We start from the raw sequence: 23024 nt of genomic DNA on the forward strand, positions 1-23024 counted from the left end.
AGTAATAATTTACCAGAGCTGAAATTATGAAGGTGGTTGATATTAGGCTTTTTCTCATCAACTTTATATCTAGGCAGTGAGAAATTCAGTGTCATGCTAGAGGTAGCAGGAGGCAGCTTTCGCGATGATGTCTTCCCCCTGAGCCCAGAAGAGTCTAAGAGGCCATGGTCCAAGCACTGACTGGAAATGTGGAGGAGGGGGAGGGAGTGGTAAGAAGGGGAATCTGCAGTCATTTCAAAATAGAGGTCTGACCTCTAGCTTCATTTGCACAACTACAGCTACACACTAACACCTGGACCTTATTCCCCTTCAAGGCCTTGCAGTTTGGAAAAGCTTTAAATACAAATACACAAGCACTTGGTGATAATTCCATTTCATTCAGTAGTTTGTACTGATTCTGTTTTTATTTCCTCCTATCCAACCATACAAAAATCTTACCACATAAGGTATGCTGGTTGTTCTTAAGTGAATTTTCATTCTAGCCTCAGACTTTAAAAGAATTTGCAATAAATTGATTGGTGACATTTTCCCCATCTTCCCCTTCCTCTTGAATTATTATATTATAATATCAAGCAAATTGATGATATTTATTTTTTATTATTATATATTGACATTCTCAGTAGTGCAATGTTAAATAAATATTATTTGCTTTAACTTAGAATAAGTACATTATATAGTTTGTATAATTATTATAGGCCACAAGAAAACAGAATCTTCCCCACACTTATCTCTTGTTTGCTGGAAATGAAAATAAAGTTGTATTTCGGTTTCTCTTTGTTTCCTTAACTTTAGTTCCCATTCTTTTGCCGTCATGAAGTGTTTGGTATTCCGCTGTCTGTGTGCTTGAGCTTTCATAATGATTAAGATCACTTTCCTCATTTCATTAAGAAAAAAAACACCTAATACTTTCCTGTACATAAAAATGTAGCTCTTTCCTTTTCATACTTCCTTTTACTCTTTGTCCTGCACCTTGAAAGTGGAAATTTACCGAGATGAGAGAAACTGGGGAAATGAAGGAGGGGATCGCTTCAGATTGTATGTATGCATGAGAAATTTATGTCAACAAGCCAAAATTTGATGATAGAAAACAAGTGACTGCAAGTTGGGACAGAATCCATCTGGCAGAAGCAGGATGCTAAGTGAAGCAGAGCTAGGAAGGAAATAGCAGATAGTTTAGTTCGATCAGTCACATCCAGGTGATCTGCATGACTTCTGCAATTCTATATCTCTAAGAACGGCCTCTACACAAAAATGTGTTCCATTCTTCTAGGTTGTTCTCTCTCAGACACCAGTTTTGGAAGCGATCCAGTCCCGGAAGGCAGTCACTCTAGCATAAACACCGGGTTTATTGGGATGCCCACAGTCGTCTCCCCAGCTCACTATTCCAGCGAGGTACCAGATATCTCTAGCATCTGGACTAACCAGTGGTCCTCCGGAGTCACCCTAAAGCAGAAGGGAGAGATTGGTAATTAGTATTTCAGTTTTTCACAGAGAAATGTGCTGTTTTTCTAACATGAGTTTAATGAAAGGGGCGGTTTTCAAAAATCTTCAGTGTGCTCAAATGAGAAGCAATGCTTTTTATCTATGCCAGTAATTCACATAAAGGAGGCACTCCCCTACCTGGAGAACAGCTTAGACTCAGGGTTCAGTACACAGAGATTAAAGACTCCACCTCTTGGCAGGACAGTACTAGTCTGATACATCTGACAAAATAACTGCCCATACTCTTTATCAGTTTGACACAGCTCCCAAAAGAAGGGTGAAGAATTTATTACTGATAAAGAATACAGACATTAGGGTCAGACACCTGAGTTTAAATCTCAAGTCTGGCCCTTCGAAGCTGGCTAAGACCTTTAATTTGCTTATTTGTAATGCTCCTAATAATACCTACCTTCAATGATAATTTTGAAGATTATGCAAGACAGTATGCAATGTGCTCAGCATAGAGCCTGGCACAAAACAGAACTTAGTAAATATTATATATAACCACAAATTCCAATTGTTTGTGCTTTGTGAAAAACAGCCAGTGGGCTGTTTTTTTATACAGGTCATAAAAACAAGGTGCTGACTGATCTTCCCGAAAAATCCTGGGGTCTCTAGTTACCACCAATTAAGTGTTCGGCACTATATGAAACTATTAATTAATATATTATTTCATTAACCCATGTAATTCTGGCAACAAAACATGGAGTTAGGTTTCATTTTCTCCATTTTAGCAGTGAAGAAACTGAAGCCAACAGAAGTTAAGCAATTTTCCTGATATCACATGCTACTCAATATCCAGAGTGATCTAACTCAGAAGCCTATGCTTTCTTTCCCCTTACATTATACTAACTTCCTTGTGAATTTTCTTTTGTCCACATAAAAATTTTAACTAATAGTAATAATAACTCAATTGGAAATAATGTGTTTGTAATTTTTAAATCAATTAACCAATAAGTATTTACTTATACTCTCATATGTGGTAGGAGATATAAAAAGAGTATAAACACATGAGCCCTCCTCTCAAGCAGTGTACAATCTGCTTATAGAAATTAAATGTATTATATGAAGCTATTTGATAACAAATCATTTTGATAATTGAAACCCAGGCATATGTGAAGACATAGCAGATTAGGAAAAAGAAATAGAAGATGCCAGAGACAACAAAGCTTAAATTTGTTTAAGAGACAGGAGTGAATGAGTCTGAGAATAAGGTAATTAAGGAAAAAAAGAAAGCAGTGAGTCTAACAGGATTACAAGCTGAAAACTAAGTTAATGCCAGCAAGTATCAAATAGAGAAAGATATAGTGGGTTCTGTTAACATTAGTTAGCTCACATGCGATTGGTGAATAGGGGAGTTATATCAGGATAAGGTGGAAGTTTTCATGGCTTATATGTATTTTTGTCTTAGGCAGTGGAGCCAGAATAATGGGAGTAGAATTGCAATCTTCAGAAGAAAAGGCCTCAGCTCAGCTATTGCACAGGCGGAAGCCTTTGAGGCTCTATTTTAAGAAAATGTTAAGAGTGTCTGTGCCGAGGAAGCCCTCTCCCTGCCCAGAGTGGCACAGCCTAGGCTTGCTTAATTCTTGGGTCCTGGCAGGTCGGAGTTCCTCCTCTGCCCAGAGCTATACTCCCATGTGCATTGTCTCAGCCTCAGCAAGTCAGTTATTTCTACTCTATTGTTTCTATGCATTTTTAACTTCCCTTAAGTCAGCCACCAGCCACCCTGGGCATTCTGTCTACCTACATTGTCTAAGTTATTTTTCAAGGTACAATTATTTTTGTTGTTGTTGATGTTAATTATCTGGTTACAAAGTTGCATAGCCTTTGAGGGGTCTGTTGGTCTGTATCTAACCCTATTTTTACCATAAATTCAGTTATTTTTAGTGAGTGGTTTAGTGAGAAACATAACAGGAAGTTTATTCAAGAATATGTGTATGGGACTTCCCTGGTGGCACAGAGGTTAAGAATCTGCCTGGCAATGCAGGGGACACAGGTTCCATCCTTGGCCTGGGAAAGTCCCATATGCGGCGGAGCAACTAAGCCCATGCACCACAACTACTGAGCTCTAGGACCCGCGAGCCACAACTACTGAGCCTGCACGCCTAGACCCCGAGCTCTGCAACAAGAGAAGCCACCACAATGAGAAGCTCGTGAACCACAACGAAGAGTAGCTCCTGCTCGCTGCAACTAGAGAAAGCCAGCTTGCCACAAGGAAGACCCAACACAGCCAAAGAAAAAAATAAAAGAATATGTGTATGTATAACTGATATAACTGATTCACTATGCTGTACAGCAGAAACTAACACAACATTGTAAATCAACTATACTCCAATAAAAAAATTTTAAAAAAAGAATATATATATATATATCACAACAGAAACTTTTAAAACTAGAAGAAGCCAAACTAGAAACCAATGTTAGTGATCAAGATATGAAGTAATGAAGGAATAGAGTAGGGTCTTTAAAGAAAGAATAAAGACAAAGAGATAAATTTGGAAGGAATAGTAAAGAGGAAAAATATTTCATGACTTAATTGATTACATGTGAAGGAGATTTAAGAGTAAAAGAAGATTCCAAGAATAATGAAAGCCAACCACATAAATGAGAAACTTGAAATGAAAAAACAGGTAACATTTTGTGATGCCTGTTGAGTTTAAGATGGCAATTACATAAATTTTAGTCTTATACTAACAACTTAAAACATATAAATGGAAACGGTTTTGGAGTACATGAAAATGTGAGACTGAATTTGGGCAAGAGGTTAATTTTGAAGATGTAGATTTGGAAGTCATTAAAGTGACAGCTGACTTAAAGAAAAGATAATTTCTTTGAGTGAGTATATAGAGAGGAAAAAAAATGAGTGTTGAGGAACAGCCAGGCTTAGAGGGAGGGAGAGAGGAAGAGAAAGAGAAACCAAAATAAGGAACCAGGAATGAGTTGTTAGAGAAGGAGGGAGGGGAAAATCACCATATTTCAGGATCATAGAACCCAAAGAAAGATCATATTTTAAGAGGAGGTAGCCACATGCCACTGAGATGGGAAGGAGTAGGCAAGTAAAGGTTTTTGCATATAAAGTTATTAATGATTTTTGAGATATTAAAATACAAGGAAGGGGCTTCCCTGGTGGCGCAGTGGTTGAGAGTCCGCCTGCCAATGCAGGGGACACAGGTTCGTGCCCCGGTCCGGGAAGATCCCACATGCCACAGAACAGCTAGGCCTGTGAGCCATGGCCGCTGAGCCTGCGCGTCCGGGCCTGTGCTCTGCAATGGGAGAGGCCACAACAGTGAGAGGCCGTGTACCGCAAAAAAAAAATACATGGAGGCAGTAAAGTGGCAAAAATTGTGGAGAGTAGACATAAAAGAGGGGGGAAAATGAGTGCCAGGTCCCCCCTGAAATAGAAAAGCAGGATATTATAATCACAAGGCTAAACTTGGTTTCTCCTCTTTAATTCCCCAAATTTATGAGACATTCACATCTAATACTATTATCAAAATGGCATTGTAGAATAGGTGACATATTTTCAAGTGAAATCATATACATCTGTGATTTACTTCAAAATAGATTTAGAGTTTAGGATGGGGAGAAGAAGGTTGGGGGGTTAAAATATATAGGAATGAACTAAGATCGACCATGAGTTGATAATGTTGAAGCTGGGTGATGAGTACACACTCCAGCCTATAACAGAAAAAACTGTGGCCCCATTCCAACCCCCATAAGCAAAGGCCAATTGGGGAGCCTAGACTTCCAGCCTTACCAGGATCTAATGAGGCCCAATCCCCCATCAGACTTATGTCAGAGAAGTCTGAGTGGGGAGCCACTCTTTCATCCCTGCCAGGTGATGATGAAGCCCTCCTCTACCTCCTCTGTGGTGACCAGCTGGGGAGCATGGACTACTGCCCAATGGTAAGGAGGCATAACTTTCTCTCCCAGTAGGGTGATGTCAGAAGAGGCCTAGTGGAGAGCCAAGCAGTGATGAGGCCACTACCCCATGAGGTCAGTGGAGACCACAAGGGGAGCAGTAACAAGATGCCCCCATCCAGAGTGGTATTTTTATATTGATACTTCATCCTCACTATCTCAGGCTTTACATGTGGAATCCTCTCAATGGAAGGGGTGGGGGGTTTTCTATTCATCCAACAAGTTGGTGAGGATGGGAAAAAGAAAATATTTAAAGAAAACTATATTTAATAAGTTTCCCTAACCTTTAAAAAAAAACAACAACCAAAAAAACCCACGCCTAGTGAAGAGCCTGAAATTCCACCTCCATCCAGCAGTAACAAAGCACTATTCACCACCCTGGTGTCAGAGGACAATGAGTGGGACTAAGATAGCACTTCCCTACCCCCTTTGGTGTCATGTCAGAGGAACCCTGTTAAAACAGAAGATACAGAGACTCATAACATAATACCCAAAATGTCCAGGATATATCTGAAAATCACTCAATATCAAGAACCAGGAATATTTTGACTTGAGTGAGAAAAGGCAATCAATAGACACTGACACAGAGATGACACAGATGTTGGAGTTATCTGACAAAGATTTTAAAGCAGCCATCACAAAAATATCTTAACGAGCAACTACCACCTGCTTGAAATAAATGAAAAATTTAGAAGTTTCAGTAAAGAAATAGCATACATAAAGGATCAAATGGAAATCTCAGAACTGAAAAATACTATAATCTACAAAAAAAAAAAAACCTCACTAGAAGTACTTAACAGAAGAATGGGGATGATGGAAGAAAAAAATCAATGAACTTGAAGACAGAATGATAGAAATTACTCAATTTGAACAGAGAGAAAGAGGAGTGGAAAGAAAAAGAACAGAAGCTTAGAGATCTCTGAGACCATAATGGAAGAGCTAACGTACCTGTTACTAGAGTTCCAGAAAGAGACAAAAAAGAAAGTAAGGCTGAAAAAGTTTTCAAATAAATAATGGCTGAAAATTTCCCAAATTTGTCAAAGGACATAAACCTGCAGATTAAAAAGCTGAGCAAGCCCTAAGCAGTATAACCCAGAGAAATCCATGACAAGATACGTAATCAAACTTCTGAAAACTAAAGACAAAGAAAAAACCTTGAACACAGCAAAAGAGAAATGACACCTCTTCTTTTAGGGAAAAACAATTCTAATAACAGCAGATTCCTCATCAGAGATCACAGAGGCCATGATTTATGTGCTGGGGAAAAAAAATTGTCAATCCTAAATTCTATATCTGGCAAAATTATGATTTAGAAATGAATAGGAAATATAGAATTTTGCAAACAAAGAAAATCTAAGGGAATTTGTCACTAGCAGATCTACACTAAAAGAATGGCTAAAGGAAGTTTCTGAAACAGGAAAGAAATGATATAAAAATAATCTTAGAAAACCAGAGGGAAAGAAAGAACAAATTATGAGTAAATAGACTTCCCTTCTCCTCTTGAGTTTTCTAAGTTACATTTGGCACTTGAAGCAGAAACACTGTTTGATGTGGCTCTCAGCATATAGAGAGGAAATATTTAATATTTGTATTTATTAATATTTAATATTATAAATGAGGGAGGGTTAAAGAGACTTAAAGGGACGTACATTTTCTATTCTAAACCCCACTCAAACTAGTAAAATCTCAACGCCAGTAGACTGTGATAAGTTATGTGTGTTTAACTTAGAGGAACCACACAATTTTCTTACAAAGAGAGAGTCTGGTCAAAAACACTAATAAATAAATCAAAGTGGAATTCTAAAAAAAGGTTACTGTATGATGCTACACTCTCAAAATTACAAAATTATAGAGGGCAAACAGATTGGTGATTGCCAGGTGTTAGTGATGATAAAGTGTTGGGGGAGGGAAATAGATGTTATTATAAAGGGAGACAGACCTCTGTGATGATAGAAGATGAGACCCCTCTGTACTATCTTTGCAACTTCCTGTAAAGCTGTAATTATTTAAAAATAAAAGGTGAACAAAAAATTATGTAGCAAACCACTTACCTGGCACGCATCTCTGTTTCCTTTCAAGGATCCAGCACATAACATTCTAGGAGTTATGGCATTATTGTAAGCTTTGTGTTCATTACAGATTTTAGTGTCTATGAGATTCACCTGTACTTGCCGAAGGTGATTTTGACTACTTCCTAAAGGAAAAAAATAGACTTCATATTTATAAATCTACATATATTCTATAAACCTGAAGAAAGTCTTTTATAATTAATTATTAGATAAGATGGTGGCATAGAATCTTAGGATATATATTTTTTCAGGTACAGTAAAATTTGGGAAATGAATTCTTTTCTAACTATTTTAAATGAAGTTAGGTGCCTAGGAAAGAAGCTCCAGTTGTTTAAGTAATTTCTCTGTCATTGTTAAGCTTAGAAGATAATTTCAGCAGGGGAGAATGGTGGCTTTATGATTCTCTGATCTTCACAACTGGGTGTATGTATTAATGATCCCTAATCTCTTATGTGGTTAATACCCTAGTAAAAATTTCAGATATATTTACTCTTTCAGACACCTTACCAAGCACAATTACTATAGTGGTAGTGATGTATTTGATAGTAACCTAAGGCCTGAAGGAATTTATGTGTCTTCTAAATGACTTAGTTCACAAGTAGGGCCTGACTTGGCCCCGGTCCATATGACCAACCCACAAACATATTTTGGCATAATGGCATTCCATTTTTTAAATGCCTTAGAATACCAAATTAAATTACTATGATTTGACTTTCTCCTCAGATGCGCACCATCATTTTGCAGTGCTCCAAATCCTGTCACAAACATCTCATCACCAGGGTGGAATTCACGGGATGCATCAGGGAGACAAATTCTGTGTACTGCATTTGTGTAGGAAACAGGGCTAGAAAGTTCTGCAACTGAAATATCATAGTCATGTGATGGATATTTGTATTTTTCATGCACAATTATCCTCCGGAGGCCTTGTTTCATTTTTGGAGGCTCTATTTTTACTCCAAAGGAAGCAGTCCATCTGGCTGGGTCCTTATACCTGAGGAGAAAGTATGAGGAACAAATCCTACTTTACCATTTTTACCAATATGACTATTTATATTAAATAATTTAATGTAAAAGTATCAATGTAAGTTTTCTTTTTAAAATGATGGTTTATATGCATAGATACAAACTCTTTCCAATCTAAGGCTCAGGTGTCAGATCAGGTGGAAATTCCACCCTGGCATGTTTCTTAGGATATGCACGCCACTCAGCATGCTGAGTCACCCACTCCAGATCCTAGGACCTTTTGACATTTCTGGGCATCAGGGGACATATGGAAAGCATATCCTGTACAGAATGAGAGAAGTGAATGTATTCTATGTGCACCATGTTGCCTATCCACACATTTCTCTGAAAATCAACAATGTTATACAATAATTTAACAAAACATTACTTATCCCGTATACTGTAGGCATTTTGCATTGGGTTGGAAGATTGAATTGAAATTCCTTGAAATATAACTAGTCGACCTATTCAGTTGTATAATTTGTTACTACCAAATTTCTTCATATTTAATTTTTTCGTACAACGTGGAATTTCCCTATCAGGGTCAAACCTACAATCCACCTAGCCTCTATCTCTGATAGATGACTCTCAAATTCCTGCTTCCTTTGATAAATTATTGTGTAGTTGTCAATGGATAATTTATCTACATGTACTTTGGTACCATTTCCATTTCTAAACTATAAAACCTCTTACTAAGGTTTATGAATTTCCCACTCTCATATGTATATGATCTTTAATTTGTATTAAACTCATCTCTCATGAGGTATTTCCTTCCTGCCAAGCCGCAGTACACTTTGCTTACCCTTAGTCATTCTCAAGGTTCAGGACTTACGTTCTAAAGCAGTGAGCAGCACTCACAAGCCATGTGTCATTAATCAAAGTTGCTCCACAGCGATGGATCCCATCCCATTGCAGACTAGCTTGCCATGGCCATTCACCCTCTTGTACCTCTGTCCCACCAACAATCCTGAGACTCTGACTTGTAGTTTTGTTCCTTCGTGTCCCGCAGCCTGCAAAAGAGATGATGCGTTAGTTAGCAGTTGTTTTTTAAGTATCAAATTGTGTTACTGTGTCTCAAATTTCTTATACTTTGTGCTCCAACAGTATCAAATATTTTCTCTTGCTCTTACCTTTGCTTAAACTGTAGTGTTCCATTTATTTAACTCCTTTTCATCTTGTAAGATTTAAATCAGTCATGACCTTCTCTAGGATGCCTTCCCTAATAATTCCCTTGCCTCCAGACTGGATTACTTATGACTTTCTTGATGCTTACATCAAAATAATAATAACAATAATAATACTCTGTGTATATATATCTCTCTATATAATAGATTAATATATATTAGTTTATATTATTGTATGTATATATGTCTAATATTAGTATGAGGGATATTGTTTATAACAGGATGTCTCAATCTTGGCACTATTGACACTGTTAGATGGAGAATTCCTTGTGTGGGCAGCCGTCTCATGCATAATAGGATGTTTAAAGGATCCCTGGCCTATATACACTAGTACCAGTAGCATCCCCCCACTACAATCATGATAACCAAAATGCCACAATAGGACAGAGTCACTTGGGGGCCAAATTGCCCCTGTTTGAGAACTATTATTTTAGAACTCTGTTTATGCATTAGTCTCATATATCTAGTCTCATTTGAGTATGAGCTGCCTTAAGCAAGGAGTAAATCTTATCCATTTTATATCCCTGTTGACTAGCACAGCACTAGCACATAGCAAGTTCCCACTAAATATTGGTGACAAAAATATATGCCATTTAGGTAATGGGATTATCCTTTGGTTTTTATGTTTAGTTAAGTTTGTGAATTAACCAACATTCTGAGCTGGTGAATAACACACTTCCTTTCATCTTTTAACATAAATGTATTGTGTACTAATTCTGTTAAATATCAAATGTATTCTCTAAATCATGGCAGGGTACTCTGCTATAGGGGAAAGGAAATACTAAGCCTTGAGTCAGTATTTTTTTAAAATATGGGTGAAGATATTATCTGGGCCTTCAATAATTTCATCAGTCTATACTCCAACCCCGTAATTGTCTGTAATTTTTACAATAGGGATTAATAACATCAAGATTTTATTTAGTGTAGAGTAACACTAAATTTCTGCCTCTAGCTGACAAATAGCAACATACAGATTACTTTTGTATAATCTTTAGAAAATGTTCATGAGAGTATATTGTAGATATCTGCAATCAGAACATTGAGAAGTATTTTTGCCTTTTCTTTAACAACTGTACTATCTTCCACTACACATCTGCCACAAGCCCCATACACCCATTCCAAAGTCCTCCCAGTTTTTATCCTTTTGCAATAAAATGTGCCTCAGAAATAAGATAAAATACCATGAGCTGTGCACAGATCAAACTTTGTTCTGACCCTATAATACCAACAAAGTAAGCCTAAATAATCCAGAGTTAAATTTTTCATTCAGGTAATGCAATTTTAATAAATATATTAAACTTACAGTTGTTTAGAAAGTTGTCTGTTTCTGTCTCGTTGATTTCTGAAACACACAGAAATGGTGAATAGAACAGGGTCTGCACATCAGAATTTCATAATGCCTCTGAGTACTTCAAATACTAAAGATTGCTCAATTCCATTATCGGATAGTATCTCTATGTTGTTAAAAAAAAGCAACACAGGGCTTCCCTGGTGGCGCAGTGGTTGAGAGTCCGCCTGCCGATGCAGGGGACACGGGTTCGTGCCCTGGTCTGGGAGGATCCCACATGCTATGGAGCGGCTGGGCCCGTGAGCCATGGCCGCTGGGCCTGCGCGTCTGGAGCCTGTGCTCCGCAACGGGAGAGGCCACAGCGGTGAGAGGCCCGCGTAGAGCAAAAAAAAAAAAAAAAAAAAAAAAAAAAGCAACACAGTTAGTTTATCATAGATAGAATACGTTCATTGTCTTGGGGAGAAGGGAGATTTGAACAGTGTTTCTTAAACTTTAGTGTGGCTAAAAGTCACCTAGAGAGCATCTTTATACTGTAAATTCCTGTTCCTCTTCCCAGTGATTCTGACTCAGTAGCTTTGTGCTGAAACCCAGGAATCTGAATTTTATAGCCGGAACTAAGATGCAGGTAGTTCAGCCTTTTGCGTGGGACATACTATTCTAAACCAGAGTATTGATTCCCCAGATGCGATAGTATTTTTATTGACCATTATTTCAGATTTTTTTTTTTTTTTACCAAACTCATAGGCATAGTTCCATCTGTATAACATATTCCAGTGGCCATAAATTTGTCCTTATTCCCATTTAAAAGCAAATGTTATCCTTTTCCAGGTCTTCTTTCTGCTGAAGTTTTAGCAAGACAGTTTGCCCTCAAATTGTCATTCAACTCTAGCCAGTGGCTCCTTAGTTTGTTGACTTGTCAACAATCAGGCCCTAATCCTATCCAAACACTAAACCAACCGACAGATACATAAAACTTTAAGAACTCAAATTTCCTGACTCAGTAGATTTCCAATGGCCCAACCTATTTTCTTAGAACCTGGTAAGATGGGAGTTCTAAATGCAAAAATTTTTAAAGTTAATTTTTCTTTTAGTATTTAATAATATTGATTTACCAAAAAAAAAAAAATCTGTATTCTTGAGAGGCTTCTTTCTGACTTTCTCTGTTCTGGCTATATTTGGGGAAAATGACAAAAATGCGGAAGAAGTGACCATTTATTCTCAGTAAATAAAACACCACCACTAGTCTCCCTATTTCAATAACCTGTTCTTTATTTCAAGCTTTTCCTAGAGAAAATTCTGGCTTTGCATTTTTTTAAATTGGAGTATATTTTCTTTACAATGTTGTATTAGTTTCTGCTGTACAGTGACGTGAATCAGCTATATGTATACATATATCCCCTCCCTCTTAGACCTCCCTCACACCCCACTCACCCCACATCCCACCCATCTAGGTCATCACAGAGCACTGAGCTTTCTGTGCTTTATAGCATGTTTCTACTAGCTATTTTACACATGGTAGTGTACATATGTCAATCCTAATCTCTCAGTTCGTCCCACCCTCCCCTTCCCTACCTGTGTCTACATATCTGTTCTGTACATCTATGTTTCTATTCCTGCCCTGCATATAGGTTCATCTGTACCATTTTTCTAGATTCCACATATATACGTTAATATACAATACTTGTTTTTATCTTTCTAGCTTACTTCACTCTGTATGAAAGACTCTAGGTCATCCACATCTCTACAAATGACCCAATTTCATTCCTTTTTATGGCTGAGAAATATTCCATTGTACATATGTACCACACCTTCTTTACCCATTCATCTGTCATTGGACATTTAGGTTGTTTCCATGTCCTGCCTATTGTAAATAGTGCTGCAGTGAACATTGGGGTACATGTGTCTTTTTGCATTATGGTTTTCTCAGGGTATATGCCCAGTACTAGAACTGCTGGGTCATATGGTAGCTCTATTTTTAGTTTTTAAAGGAACCTCCATACTGTTCTCCATAGTGGCTGTATCAATTTACATTCCCATCAACAGTGCAAGAGGGCTCCCTTTTCTCCACACCCTCTCCAGCATTTATTGTTTGTATATTTTGTGATGATGGCCATTGTGACTAGTGTGAGGTGATACCTCATTGTAGTTTTGATTTGCATTTCTCTAATAATTAGTGATGTTGAGCATCTTTTCATGTGCCTCACTGCTATCTGTATGTCTTCTTTGGTGAAATGTCTATTTAGGTCTTCTGCCCATTTTTAGATTGGGTTGTTTGTTTTTTTTGATTTGAGCTCCATGAGCTGTTTGTATATTTGGGAGATTAATCCTTTGTCTGTTGCTTCATTTGCAAATATTTTCTCCCATTCTGAGGGTTGTCTTTTTGTCTTGTTTATGGTTTCCTTTGCTGTGCAAAAGCTTTGAAGTTTCATTAGGTCCCATTTGTTTATTTTTGTTTTTATTTCCATTACTCAAGGAGGTGGTTCAAAAAAGGTCTTGCTGTGGTTTATGTCAAAGAGTGTTTTTCCTATGTTTTCCTCCAAGAGTTTTAGAGTCTCCAGTCTTATATTTAGGTCTTTAATCCATTTTGGGTTTATTTTTGTGTATGGTGTTAAGGAGTGTTCTAATTTCATTCTTTTACATGTAGCTGTCCAGTTTTCCCAACACCACTTATTGAAGAGGCTGTCTTTTCTCCATTGTATGTTCTTGCTTCCTTCATCATAAATTAGATAACTATATGTGCATGGGTCTATCTCTGGGCTTTCTATCCTGTACCATTGATCTATATTTCTGTTTTTGTGCCAGTACCATCCTGTCTTGATTACTATAGCTTTGTAGTATAGTTTGAAGTCAGGGAGCCTGATACCTCCAGCTCAGTTTTTCTTTCTCAAGATTGCTTTGGGGTCTTTTGTGCTTCCATACAAATTGTAAAACTTTTTCTTCTAATTCTGTGAAGAATGCCATTGGTAATTTGATATGGATTGCACTGAATCTGTAGATTGCTTTGGGTAGTATAGGTATTTTCACAATATTGATTCTTCCAATCCAAGAACATGGTATATTTCTCCATCTGTTTATGTTATCTTTGATTTCTTTCATCATTGTTTTATAATTTTCTGAGTACAGACAGGTCTTTTGCCTCCTTAGGTAGGTTTATTTCTAGGTATTTTATTCTTTTTGTTGCAATGGTAAATGAGATTGTTTCTTTAATTTTTCTTTATTATCTTTTGTGGTTCGTGTATAGGAATGCAAGAGATTTCTGTGCATTAATTTTGTGTCCTGTAGCCTTACCAAATTCATCAATTAGTTTTAGTAGTTTTCTGGTGGCATCTTTAGGATTTTCTATGTATAGTATCATGACATGCAAACAGTGACAGTTTTACTTCTTCTTTTCTGATTTGGATTCCTTTTATTTCTTTTTCTTCTCTGATTGCCATGGCTAGGACTTCCAAGACTATGTTGAATAATAATGGCAAGAATGGACACCCTTGTCTTCTTCCTGATCTTAGAGGAAATGCTTTCAGTTTTTCACCATTGAGAATATTTGCTGTGGCTTTGTCATATATGGCCTTTATTATGTTGAGGTAGGTTTCTTCTTTGCCCATTCTGGAGAGTTTTTATGATAAATGTGCATTGAATTTTGTCAAAAGCTTTTTCTGCATCTATTGAGATGATTATATGGTTTTTATTCTTCAATTTGTTAATATGGTGTATCACATTGATTGATTTGTGTATCATGAAGAATCCTTGCATCCCTGGGCTAAATCCCACTTGATCATGGTGTATGATCCTTTTAATGTGTTGTTGGATTCTGTTTGCTAGTATTTTGTTGAGGATTTTTACATCTATATTCATCAGTGATATTGGTCTGTAATTTTCTTTTTTTGTAGTATCTTTGTCTGGTTTTGGTATCAGGGTGATGGTGGCCTGATAGAATGAATTTGAGGGTGTTCCTCCCTCTACAACTTTTTGGAAGAGTTTGAGAAGGATGGTGTTATCTCTTCTCTAAATGTTTGATAGAATTCGACTGTAAAGGCATCTGGTCCTGGACTTTTGTTTGTTGGAAGATTTTTAATCACAGTTTCAATTTCATTACTTGTGATAGGTCGTTTATATTTTCTAATTCTTCCTGGTTCAGTCTTGGAAAATTGTACCTTTCTAAGAATTTGTCCACCTCTTTGAGGTTGTCCATTTTATTGGCATATAGTTGTTTGTAGTGTTCTCTTATAATCCTTTGTATTTCTGTGGTGTCAGTTGTAATTTCTCCTTTTTCGTTTCTAATTTTATTGATTTGAGTCCTCTCCTTTTTTTTCTTGATGAGTCTGGCTAAAGGTTTATCAATTTTGTTTATCTTCTCAAAGAACCAACTTTTAATTTTATTGATCTTTGCTATTATTTTATTCATTTCTATTTCATTTATTTCTGCTCTGATCTTTATGATTACTTTCCTTCTACTGTTTGGGTTTTCTTTGTTCTTCTTTCTCTAGTTGCTTTAGGTGTAAGATTAGATTGTTTGTTTGAGATTTTTCTTGTTTCTTGACGTAGCACTGTATTGCTATAAACTTTCCTCTTGCTACATCCCACAGGTTTGGGTCATTGTGTTTTCATTGTCATTTGTTTGTAGGTATTTTTTTATTTCCTCTTTGATTTCTTCAGTGATCTCTTGGTTATTTAGTGACATATTTTTTAGCCTCTATGTGTTTGTTTTTTTACAGTTTCTTTTCCAGTAATTGATTTCTAATCTCATAGCATTTTGGTTGGAAAAGGTGCTTGATACAATTTCAATTTTCTTAAATTTTCCACTGCTTGTTTTGTGACCCAAGATGTGATCTATCCTGGAGAATGTTCCATGCGCACTTCAGAAGAAAGAGTATTCTGCCACTTTTGGGTGGAATGTCCTATAAATATCAATTAAATCTATCTGGTCTATTGTATTATTTAACAAGACCCATATATATTCTGTCTACAAGAGACCCATTTCAGACCTAGGGACACATACAGACTGAAAGTGAGGGGATGAAAAAAGATATTCCACGCAAATCGAAATCAAAAGAAAGCTGGAGTAACAATACTCACATCAGATAAAATAGACTTTAAAATAAAGACTGTTACAAGAGATAAGGAAGGATACTACATAATTATCAAGGGATCAATCCAAGAAGAAGATATAACAGTTATAAATATTTATGCATCCAACATAGGGGCACCTCAATACATAAGGCAAATGCTAACAACAATAAAAGGGGAAATTGACAGTAACACAATAATAGTAGGGGACTTTAACACCCAACTTACACTATGGACAGATCATCCAAACAGAAAATAAATATGGAAACACAAGCTTTAAATGGCTTTGCATGTTGATACTGTTAAAAAAAGAAGTAAGGAGACTCAAAATGGAGTGACTTGTTGTAAGTCCTATATCAGCAAACCACCTAATACCTAGCCTAATTGCAGTTTCAGCATGTCTCAGGAATGTGACCTTTAATCAGTCAATCTGGAATTACCTGGTTGGCACCAGTGAAGTAATCTGTCTGATAGACCCCACCTACTCCCAAATGAAGTTGCCATTTCATGACACAGTCCACTCTGTTAGAAAGCTTCCTTGTCTCACCTCCTTCTGGCTATAAAAATCTTCCGTTTTGTACAGCTCCTCAGAGCTCCTATCTATCTGCTAAGGCGGAATGTTGCACAATTTGTGAATCATTAAATAAAGACAATTAGATCTTTAAATTTATTTAGTTGAATTTCTTTTTTTTTTTATACAATACTACTAACAGGGCTGACTTCATGGGTGTGTGACTTGTGTATCTGCACTGAGTCCTGCTCTCAGCATGACATCTCACTTGGTTTAATGTTCACTGTCTTGAAATTCATAATAATTTTATCTCATAACATGTTTGGAAGTGAATTTTGACAGGATAATAGAGATGGCATGGGCAGAGGAGATATACACAATAGGTGTGCCCATGGATTCTTGCTACCCCATTTGTATATATCATGCACAATATCCTAAGAACTAAGAATTCCAGTGGACCCACAATGTTTAGCATACTCAAAGTGAGTATAAGTGTGTGATGTCTACCACTGTGTAAGCAGAGGGCAGTGACAGTCTCAGGAGGCTATTTTCTGTTTGAACCAGAACTTGCTTAGAACACAAAAGAAGGCAATGGCATTCTAATAAACATGAATGACTAAGGGACCCTCTCATATCCTTTCTTGCTCCTGTTGTTTCTCCTGTTGTATTAGCCAACAGCTTCAGCTGAAAATAATGACATATAAGGATATTTTGGTTCTTCCTCACATAAGCTGAAGGTAGAGAGCATTGGTAAAATGTGCCTGTATCAAGAAGGGAAATAAAAAATGTTGAGCTAGACTTCTGTAGTGTTTCCATTGCATGGAACCAAAATACATGCATGGATGAGCTATGAAATACAGTTGTATAATTTTCATGATTCCAAATAAAAGTTAAATGCTTTTATATTTACATTTGAAATTGACATTTCACAATATAAAGGTGAACAGCAAAACTCATGCTAGTAATTTAAAGTTTGGATTTTTTTCACTTAGAAATCATTAATTAACAAGTAAAAATGCCATGATAAGTCGAGAGAGACCATGAAAGAAAGCAAAGTCTTATATCTTAGTACCTTTAACAGCATTGTTTAATTGCTTTTCAAAGAGTCCTACACTTTCACTTTGCACTGGGCCCGACAAATTACATAGCTGGCCCTGACAAGTGAGCCTCCTTTTCTAAGCAAGTAGAGGGGCTGACCACCAGCTTAGGCCTCTAGTTACATCTGTCAGCTTTTATATCAGCACTTGTATTCATTCTTTCTACTTGTCCCCTATTCTGTAGTTTCTAGTGCTGCCATATCCAATATTCTATTCACTAGCCACATGCGCCTAGTGAGCTCTTGAGATGTGACTGAAATGCGCTGTAAATATAAAATATACAATAGATTTCAAAGACTTATTACAAAAAAAATCTCACGAGTAATATTTACATGGGCTATTTGTCAATATAAATTACATTGTGAATACAATGTAAATTACATTAGCATTTCAACCAGTAGTCAGTTATTGGACTACTTGTTGAAATAGTACTACTTTGGATATATTGGGTTAAATATATAAATTATTTAAATACATTTCACATGTTTACTCTTACTTTTTTAATGTGCCTACTAGAAAGTTTAAGATCCTACATGTGGCTGGCACACTATTTCCACAGACTAGCATTGTTCTATAGCACATGACTTAGCTTTAACCAGTCTTTTATTTTCCCTAAGGATCTCCTATTTTTGTACTTTCTAGTAATGAGGACCTATCACTGTCTATCTTGTCCCCCTGCCCTGACAAAAACAAAAACCTCAGATTTTTCAAATTAGTTGTAAAATATACTAAAAATAATTTATACCAGAAACTAAATTATAAACTTTCATCAGTAAAGGGCCTAAGTAAAAAAGCTAAAACAAAAACCTCAGATTTTTCAAATTAGTTGTAAAATGTACCAAAAATAATTTATACCAAAAACTAAATTATAAACTTTTCATCAGTAAAGGGCCTAAGTAAAGAAGCTAATGACATTTGAAAGCAAATATGTAGATGGCATGAACCTTTCCATCCATCATACTCAGAACATAAAAAGTAAGCAACAAGAAAAAGAAGAGGAATAAACGCACAAAGCCACTTTCTCCATTTATCATTGGATTCTATAGCTAAAGTGTAAGCCCCAATATAGAAAAAGAACACAGGCTCAGGGGTTAATGACAGACTTGCATGGGTGGTGTAAGTTTAAGGTAGTATTAAAAAATTTTAAACTTCATTAGAACCAATTTAGTCCGAAAGAAATATTCTGTTGGTGGCAAGATCCCTACAATGAAAGACATCCAAAAACGTTTTAAAAAATCAGTGCCCAAGACCAAACTTAACATGGAGCTATTCTATGTAAGAGAATTGAACTACATAATAAGAAATAAACTTACTTTTAATTTCAACAAGTTCAGGATGGAATTTAGGGTGTCCTACAGCATCTTGCAGCTTTTTATGTAGAACATGTTGAATAATTTTATTTACGGTTTCAGGATCCTCAGAAGAGGGAAATCTAAAAATCAGCAGCATATGAGCCAATACTCCATGTTCCTCTTGACTATGGACCAAAAAGGAAAAAGAGAAAAATGGTTTTTAAAGATAAAGTTCCAAATAAGATTTATGGTAATATCAAACTCTATTTTTTTCTTTATCATTCATTTGAAGCACAAACACAAACACAAAACAAATCCATAAATGCAATTTTAAAAGTTTTAATTTGTTTTCTTCTGTACTCCTATTGCTTGTCATATATAGAACTCCCATCTCAGCCTCTCTGATAAGCAACTAGTATGCTCATGATCTCCCTTACCACCATAGGATCTAGTTAAATACTTGGGTTATTAATACAAAAAATAATTCTCTTGTCAACCATTCAAAATTATCAAATAAAATGTATGGTAAATATGAAATCAACTCTGGCTTTGGCTTTCAGGCTTAATTTCCAGTGGCTTAAGTAAATCCAGTGATTTCTCCTAAGCAGCCTTCAGGCTATCCGAAACAACTCCCAATCCTAAGGACATTAGAAAGCTTGAGCAAGTTGTTTTGACTTCACGTGATTATATTTCCAAGATAGAGTGTTCACTAGCTTTAGCATTATTTGAATGAATTACTACTTTGGAATCATCCTTTATTTATTTTTTTGGAATCATCCTTGACTACACTTTCATTCTCTGTCAGTTACTCTACCCCTTCTTTTCAAATGCAATCAGTTCCCTTTTAGTCTGGGTGCAATAAGCTGCCTCAGTGCTGGGCCCTGGGATGGGTAAGCCTAAGTGCATGGGCCCTTTAAGAGCCATCTCCCAGATGGCTACAGTTTTGTGGTTCTCAGAACTCAAGCACTGTTTATTTTCAAAGTTAGATGTTTTGGAGGCTCATCTCTCAGGTGCACATCCTAAAAGTTGAGGTGCCTGATATGGGGTTCGAACCCTTCAGTCACCAGGGAGAATCTCTGGGTTTTGAGTTTTCTTCTGGTGTGGATCGCTCTGCTGGGGTGGAGTTTATGACAAAATTGTGTCCCATTGTCTCCAGCCTGCTTCAATGTGGTTTTCTTCTCATTTGCCCAATGTGTAGTATTTACTCAGCCAACTTTTTTTTTTAAGGGAAAATTGTTTCTTATGTAGCTGCAGACTCAGTGTGTCCATGGGAGAAGGTGAGTTTAGTTCTTCCTACTTCACCATCTTGAACCAGAACCCCAAACAATTTTACTCCTCACTGTATACTGCATCAACTCCTATGCTCCCAAACTGTAAGTGTGAATATAAATTAGAATCTCATTTTTGGAAGGCAGTTTATCTGTTATAAATTTGACTATCCATCTTCTTTGATGCAGCATTTCTGCTTTTAGAAGTTTAATTTTCAAATACACTCTTTTGTGTGCAAGGAGATACGTACACATATGTTGTCATAACCTTATTTTTAAATCAGAAAAATATGTAACAACCCAAGTGTTCATCAAAAGGGCATTGGCTAAATCAATCTTGACATATACTTGTAGTGAAATACTATACAGCCAGCTAAAGAATGAAATAGATCTATATGCAGTCATTGGGAAAATGTTAAATATAAGTTGTTAACAAAATGTATCATTTCTGGGTGTGAAATTATTGGAGAGGGGGCTTTCGCTTTCTATTTTTTGTAATACTGTGTTATTTGAATTTTATAAAATTTTCTATTGTTTTTGTAATCTGAAAAAAACAAATAGGACTTTAAAGAGATTATTGTTATATATCTCATCCCATTTCACTGCCTCAGCAACCCTATCATCTATTACTTACTCTTTCTTATTTATCTTAAACTATTCCTATACTGGCTGGCTAATAGAGACAAAAACAAACAAAACTCTCCCTCTACCCCAGCTATACAATTTATCTCACACCTTCATATCACAGAAAACCTTCTTAAATGGGTAAATTACATTCTGCCTCATATTTACTTCATTGCAGTCTGCATCCTCCCCTTCTGTTCCACTGAGTTATTTCTCTGCTTGAACACTAATGACTTCCTCATTGACATTTCCAATGGATTCTTTCTAGTCACATTACTTGGCGTCTCAGGAGTCTTGTTGATGCTGACCACTCACTCCCTGAAACGTTCTGTTGTTAGCTTCAGTGGTGCCTCTCTTGTTTCTTCATTTTTCCTGCTCCTTCCCTATTTCCTAGGTTCCTATTTTTCTTCTATTTCCTTAAATACTGTCATTCTTCAAGCTTTCTTCATCATCCTTTTTTTTCTTGCATTACTCCTTTTCTGAGAAATTCTGTTGACACCCACACTTTCTAATACTTTGAGTTGATGTTGAGCAAATTTATGTCTTCAGCTCAGTTTCCATTTCCTCCCTTATGTCAGATGCATATTTCAGGCTCGTAAGTTCCCTTAGTACCTCAAATCAACATCTCTAAGACTGACTTTATCTTTCCAACAAATTACACTTCTTCATATTGTAGTAACAGAAGAAAGAATGAGTAGCAAGATTTCTGGGATGAAGGCGTAAACAAAATATAAAGTTATTTGGAAGACAGAATTGGTAGTTATTCATAAAGTGCAAGGGGCCCAGGAAAGGGAGGAGTGTGGGATGACTTCCAGTTTTCTCATTAGTGTGATTGGGTTTTTCTTGAGTTTAAGAATTTTCTGTGAAACCTCCATGTGGAGGTGTGCGTGGGCAGGCATATAGTTCTAAAAATCAGGACAACAGTTTAGACTGGAAATAGAAACTTGGGTTTCAATAGCACATGAAACCATGTTGTGGGTGGATGAAGTCCCCTTGAGAGAGTGAAAATTTAAGAACTGGAGAAGCAGATCTAAGAAAAAGTAAAAATTCAAACACCAAACAGTATGGAATTTTCAGGAGTGAGCAAACTAACACCTCAGAGATGTCAACTAAGTAATAGACTGAGAAGTAACTTGGAGTTTTTGTCATTGAAATAATGTTGGAAATAGCTCTTGTTTTATTTTGAAAAATAAAAATAATTTGTATAAGACGATACATTACTTAAGATCCTCGTATAGTATTTTGCTTAAAATGTTATGTTCTGGATTCTATTTATTGATGGTTGATGATCAGATCTGAGATCTTAAGTATTTGTAGAAAAAATGAGTGGAATGAAAGAAAGGAAAGAAAATTGGTAGGAAGGAGAACCAAGAGGAGAAGAAAAATCTCATCTACTACACTATTTTACATAGGACACTTATTTGCTATTAAACCGAGGGATGTGGCTTAGGTCCCTATTTGTGCTAATTAGGGATTCCAAAAAAACACACAAACAAACAAACAAAAAAACAGTTCTATAACATAGCCACCAATAACACTTCTGTCCCTCAAAATCATCTTGCAAATGCCTTCTTTTGAATTTAAAGACTGAGTAAGGCACATTGTAACCCATGACTTATACAGGGCAGGTACCAAATTAACGTCTGTTGAATTGAATTATATCATATCATTAACACTTCAGACAGTATTTATTACTGACCAGGTTAACAGCTTTATCTTTAAATTATATTCAGAAGTCAGCATTTTAGATCTACATACCTGAACTTGATAATGTGAGACTTGACAAATGCTTGCCTCAATGAAGATTTATGAAATGCATTATTCACCTGTTCCAAAAATATTCAAAATACGTCGGCAAGGATAATTTTCTGAAATTCTGCAAATTGATTCAAAGCTTAAAAACATTTTTAAAAAACTTAAAAACAAAACACATTGACTGACATTTCACAATGTGCTAAACTTGAGGAATCTCTTTTTGTATTCTACTCAGTGATTTCAACTGAACTCTGCCTTAGGAATTATAGGAACTGGGGAACCATAGTAGGGGGGCCAGGAGTGACATCTTCTATGTTACACTCAGAAAGAGACAAAAGAGAATAAACAGATTGGGTTTTGAAAAGTAAGAGTAAGCATCCACACCGTGAGATACAGATTTTTACAGTAGATAAACAAAGGAAGTGAAAAAGCTCTGTCAAGTGGTAGATCATAAAAATAAGGACAAT

General features: G+C 36.3%; 1 protein-coding gene across 1 annotated transcript in view; it reads right to left on the reverse strand.

The window, feature by feature from the left end:
- Nucleotides 1-1281: 1281 nt before the first annotated feature.
- The window catches only part of LOC309961559 (transmembrane protease serine 11E-like), a gene marked incomplete at both ends in the record, with an annotated part of 29491 nt that continues 7748 nt past the window's right edge, over nt 1282-23024 (reverse strand). Inside the window, 7 exons of the mRNA XM_082838978.1 lie at nt 1282-1443; nt 7455-7597; nt 8204-8463; nt 9307-9484; nt 10962-11000; nt 18932-19095; nt 22561-22628. Coding sequence (XP_082695104.1) covers nt 1282-1443; nt 7455-7597; nt 8204-8463; nt 9307-9484; nt 10962-11000; nt 18932-19095; nt 22561-22628 — 1014 coding nt within the window. The remainder of the gene's footprint in view (nt 1444-7454; nt 7598-8203; nt 8464-9306; nt 9485-10961; nt 11001-18931; nt 19096-22560; nt 22629-23024) is intronic.

Source organism: Leucopleurus acutus (genome assembly GCF_964270905.1).
Source record: "Leucopleurus acutus genome assembly, chromosome: 4".
Classification (NCBI taxonomy): Eukaryota; Metazoa; Chordata; class Mammalia; order Artiodactyla; family Delphinidae; genus Leucopleurus; species Leucopleurus acutus.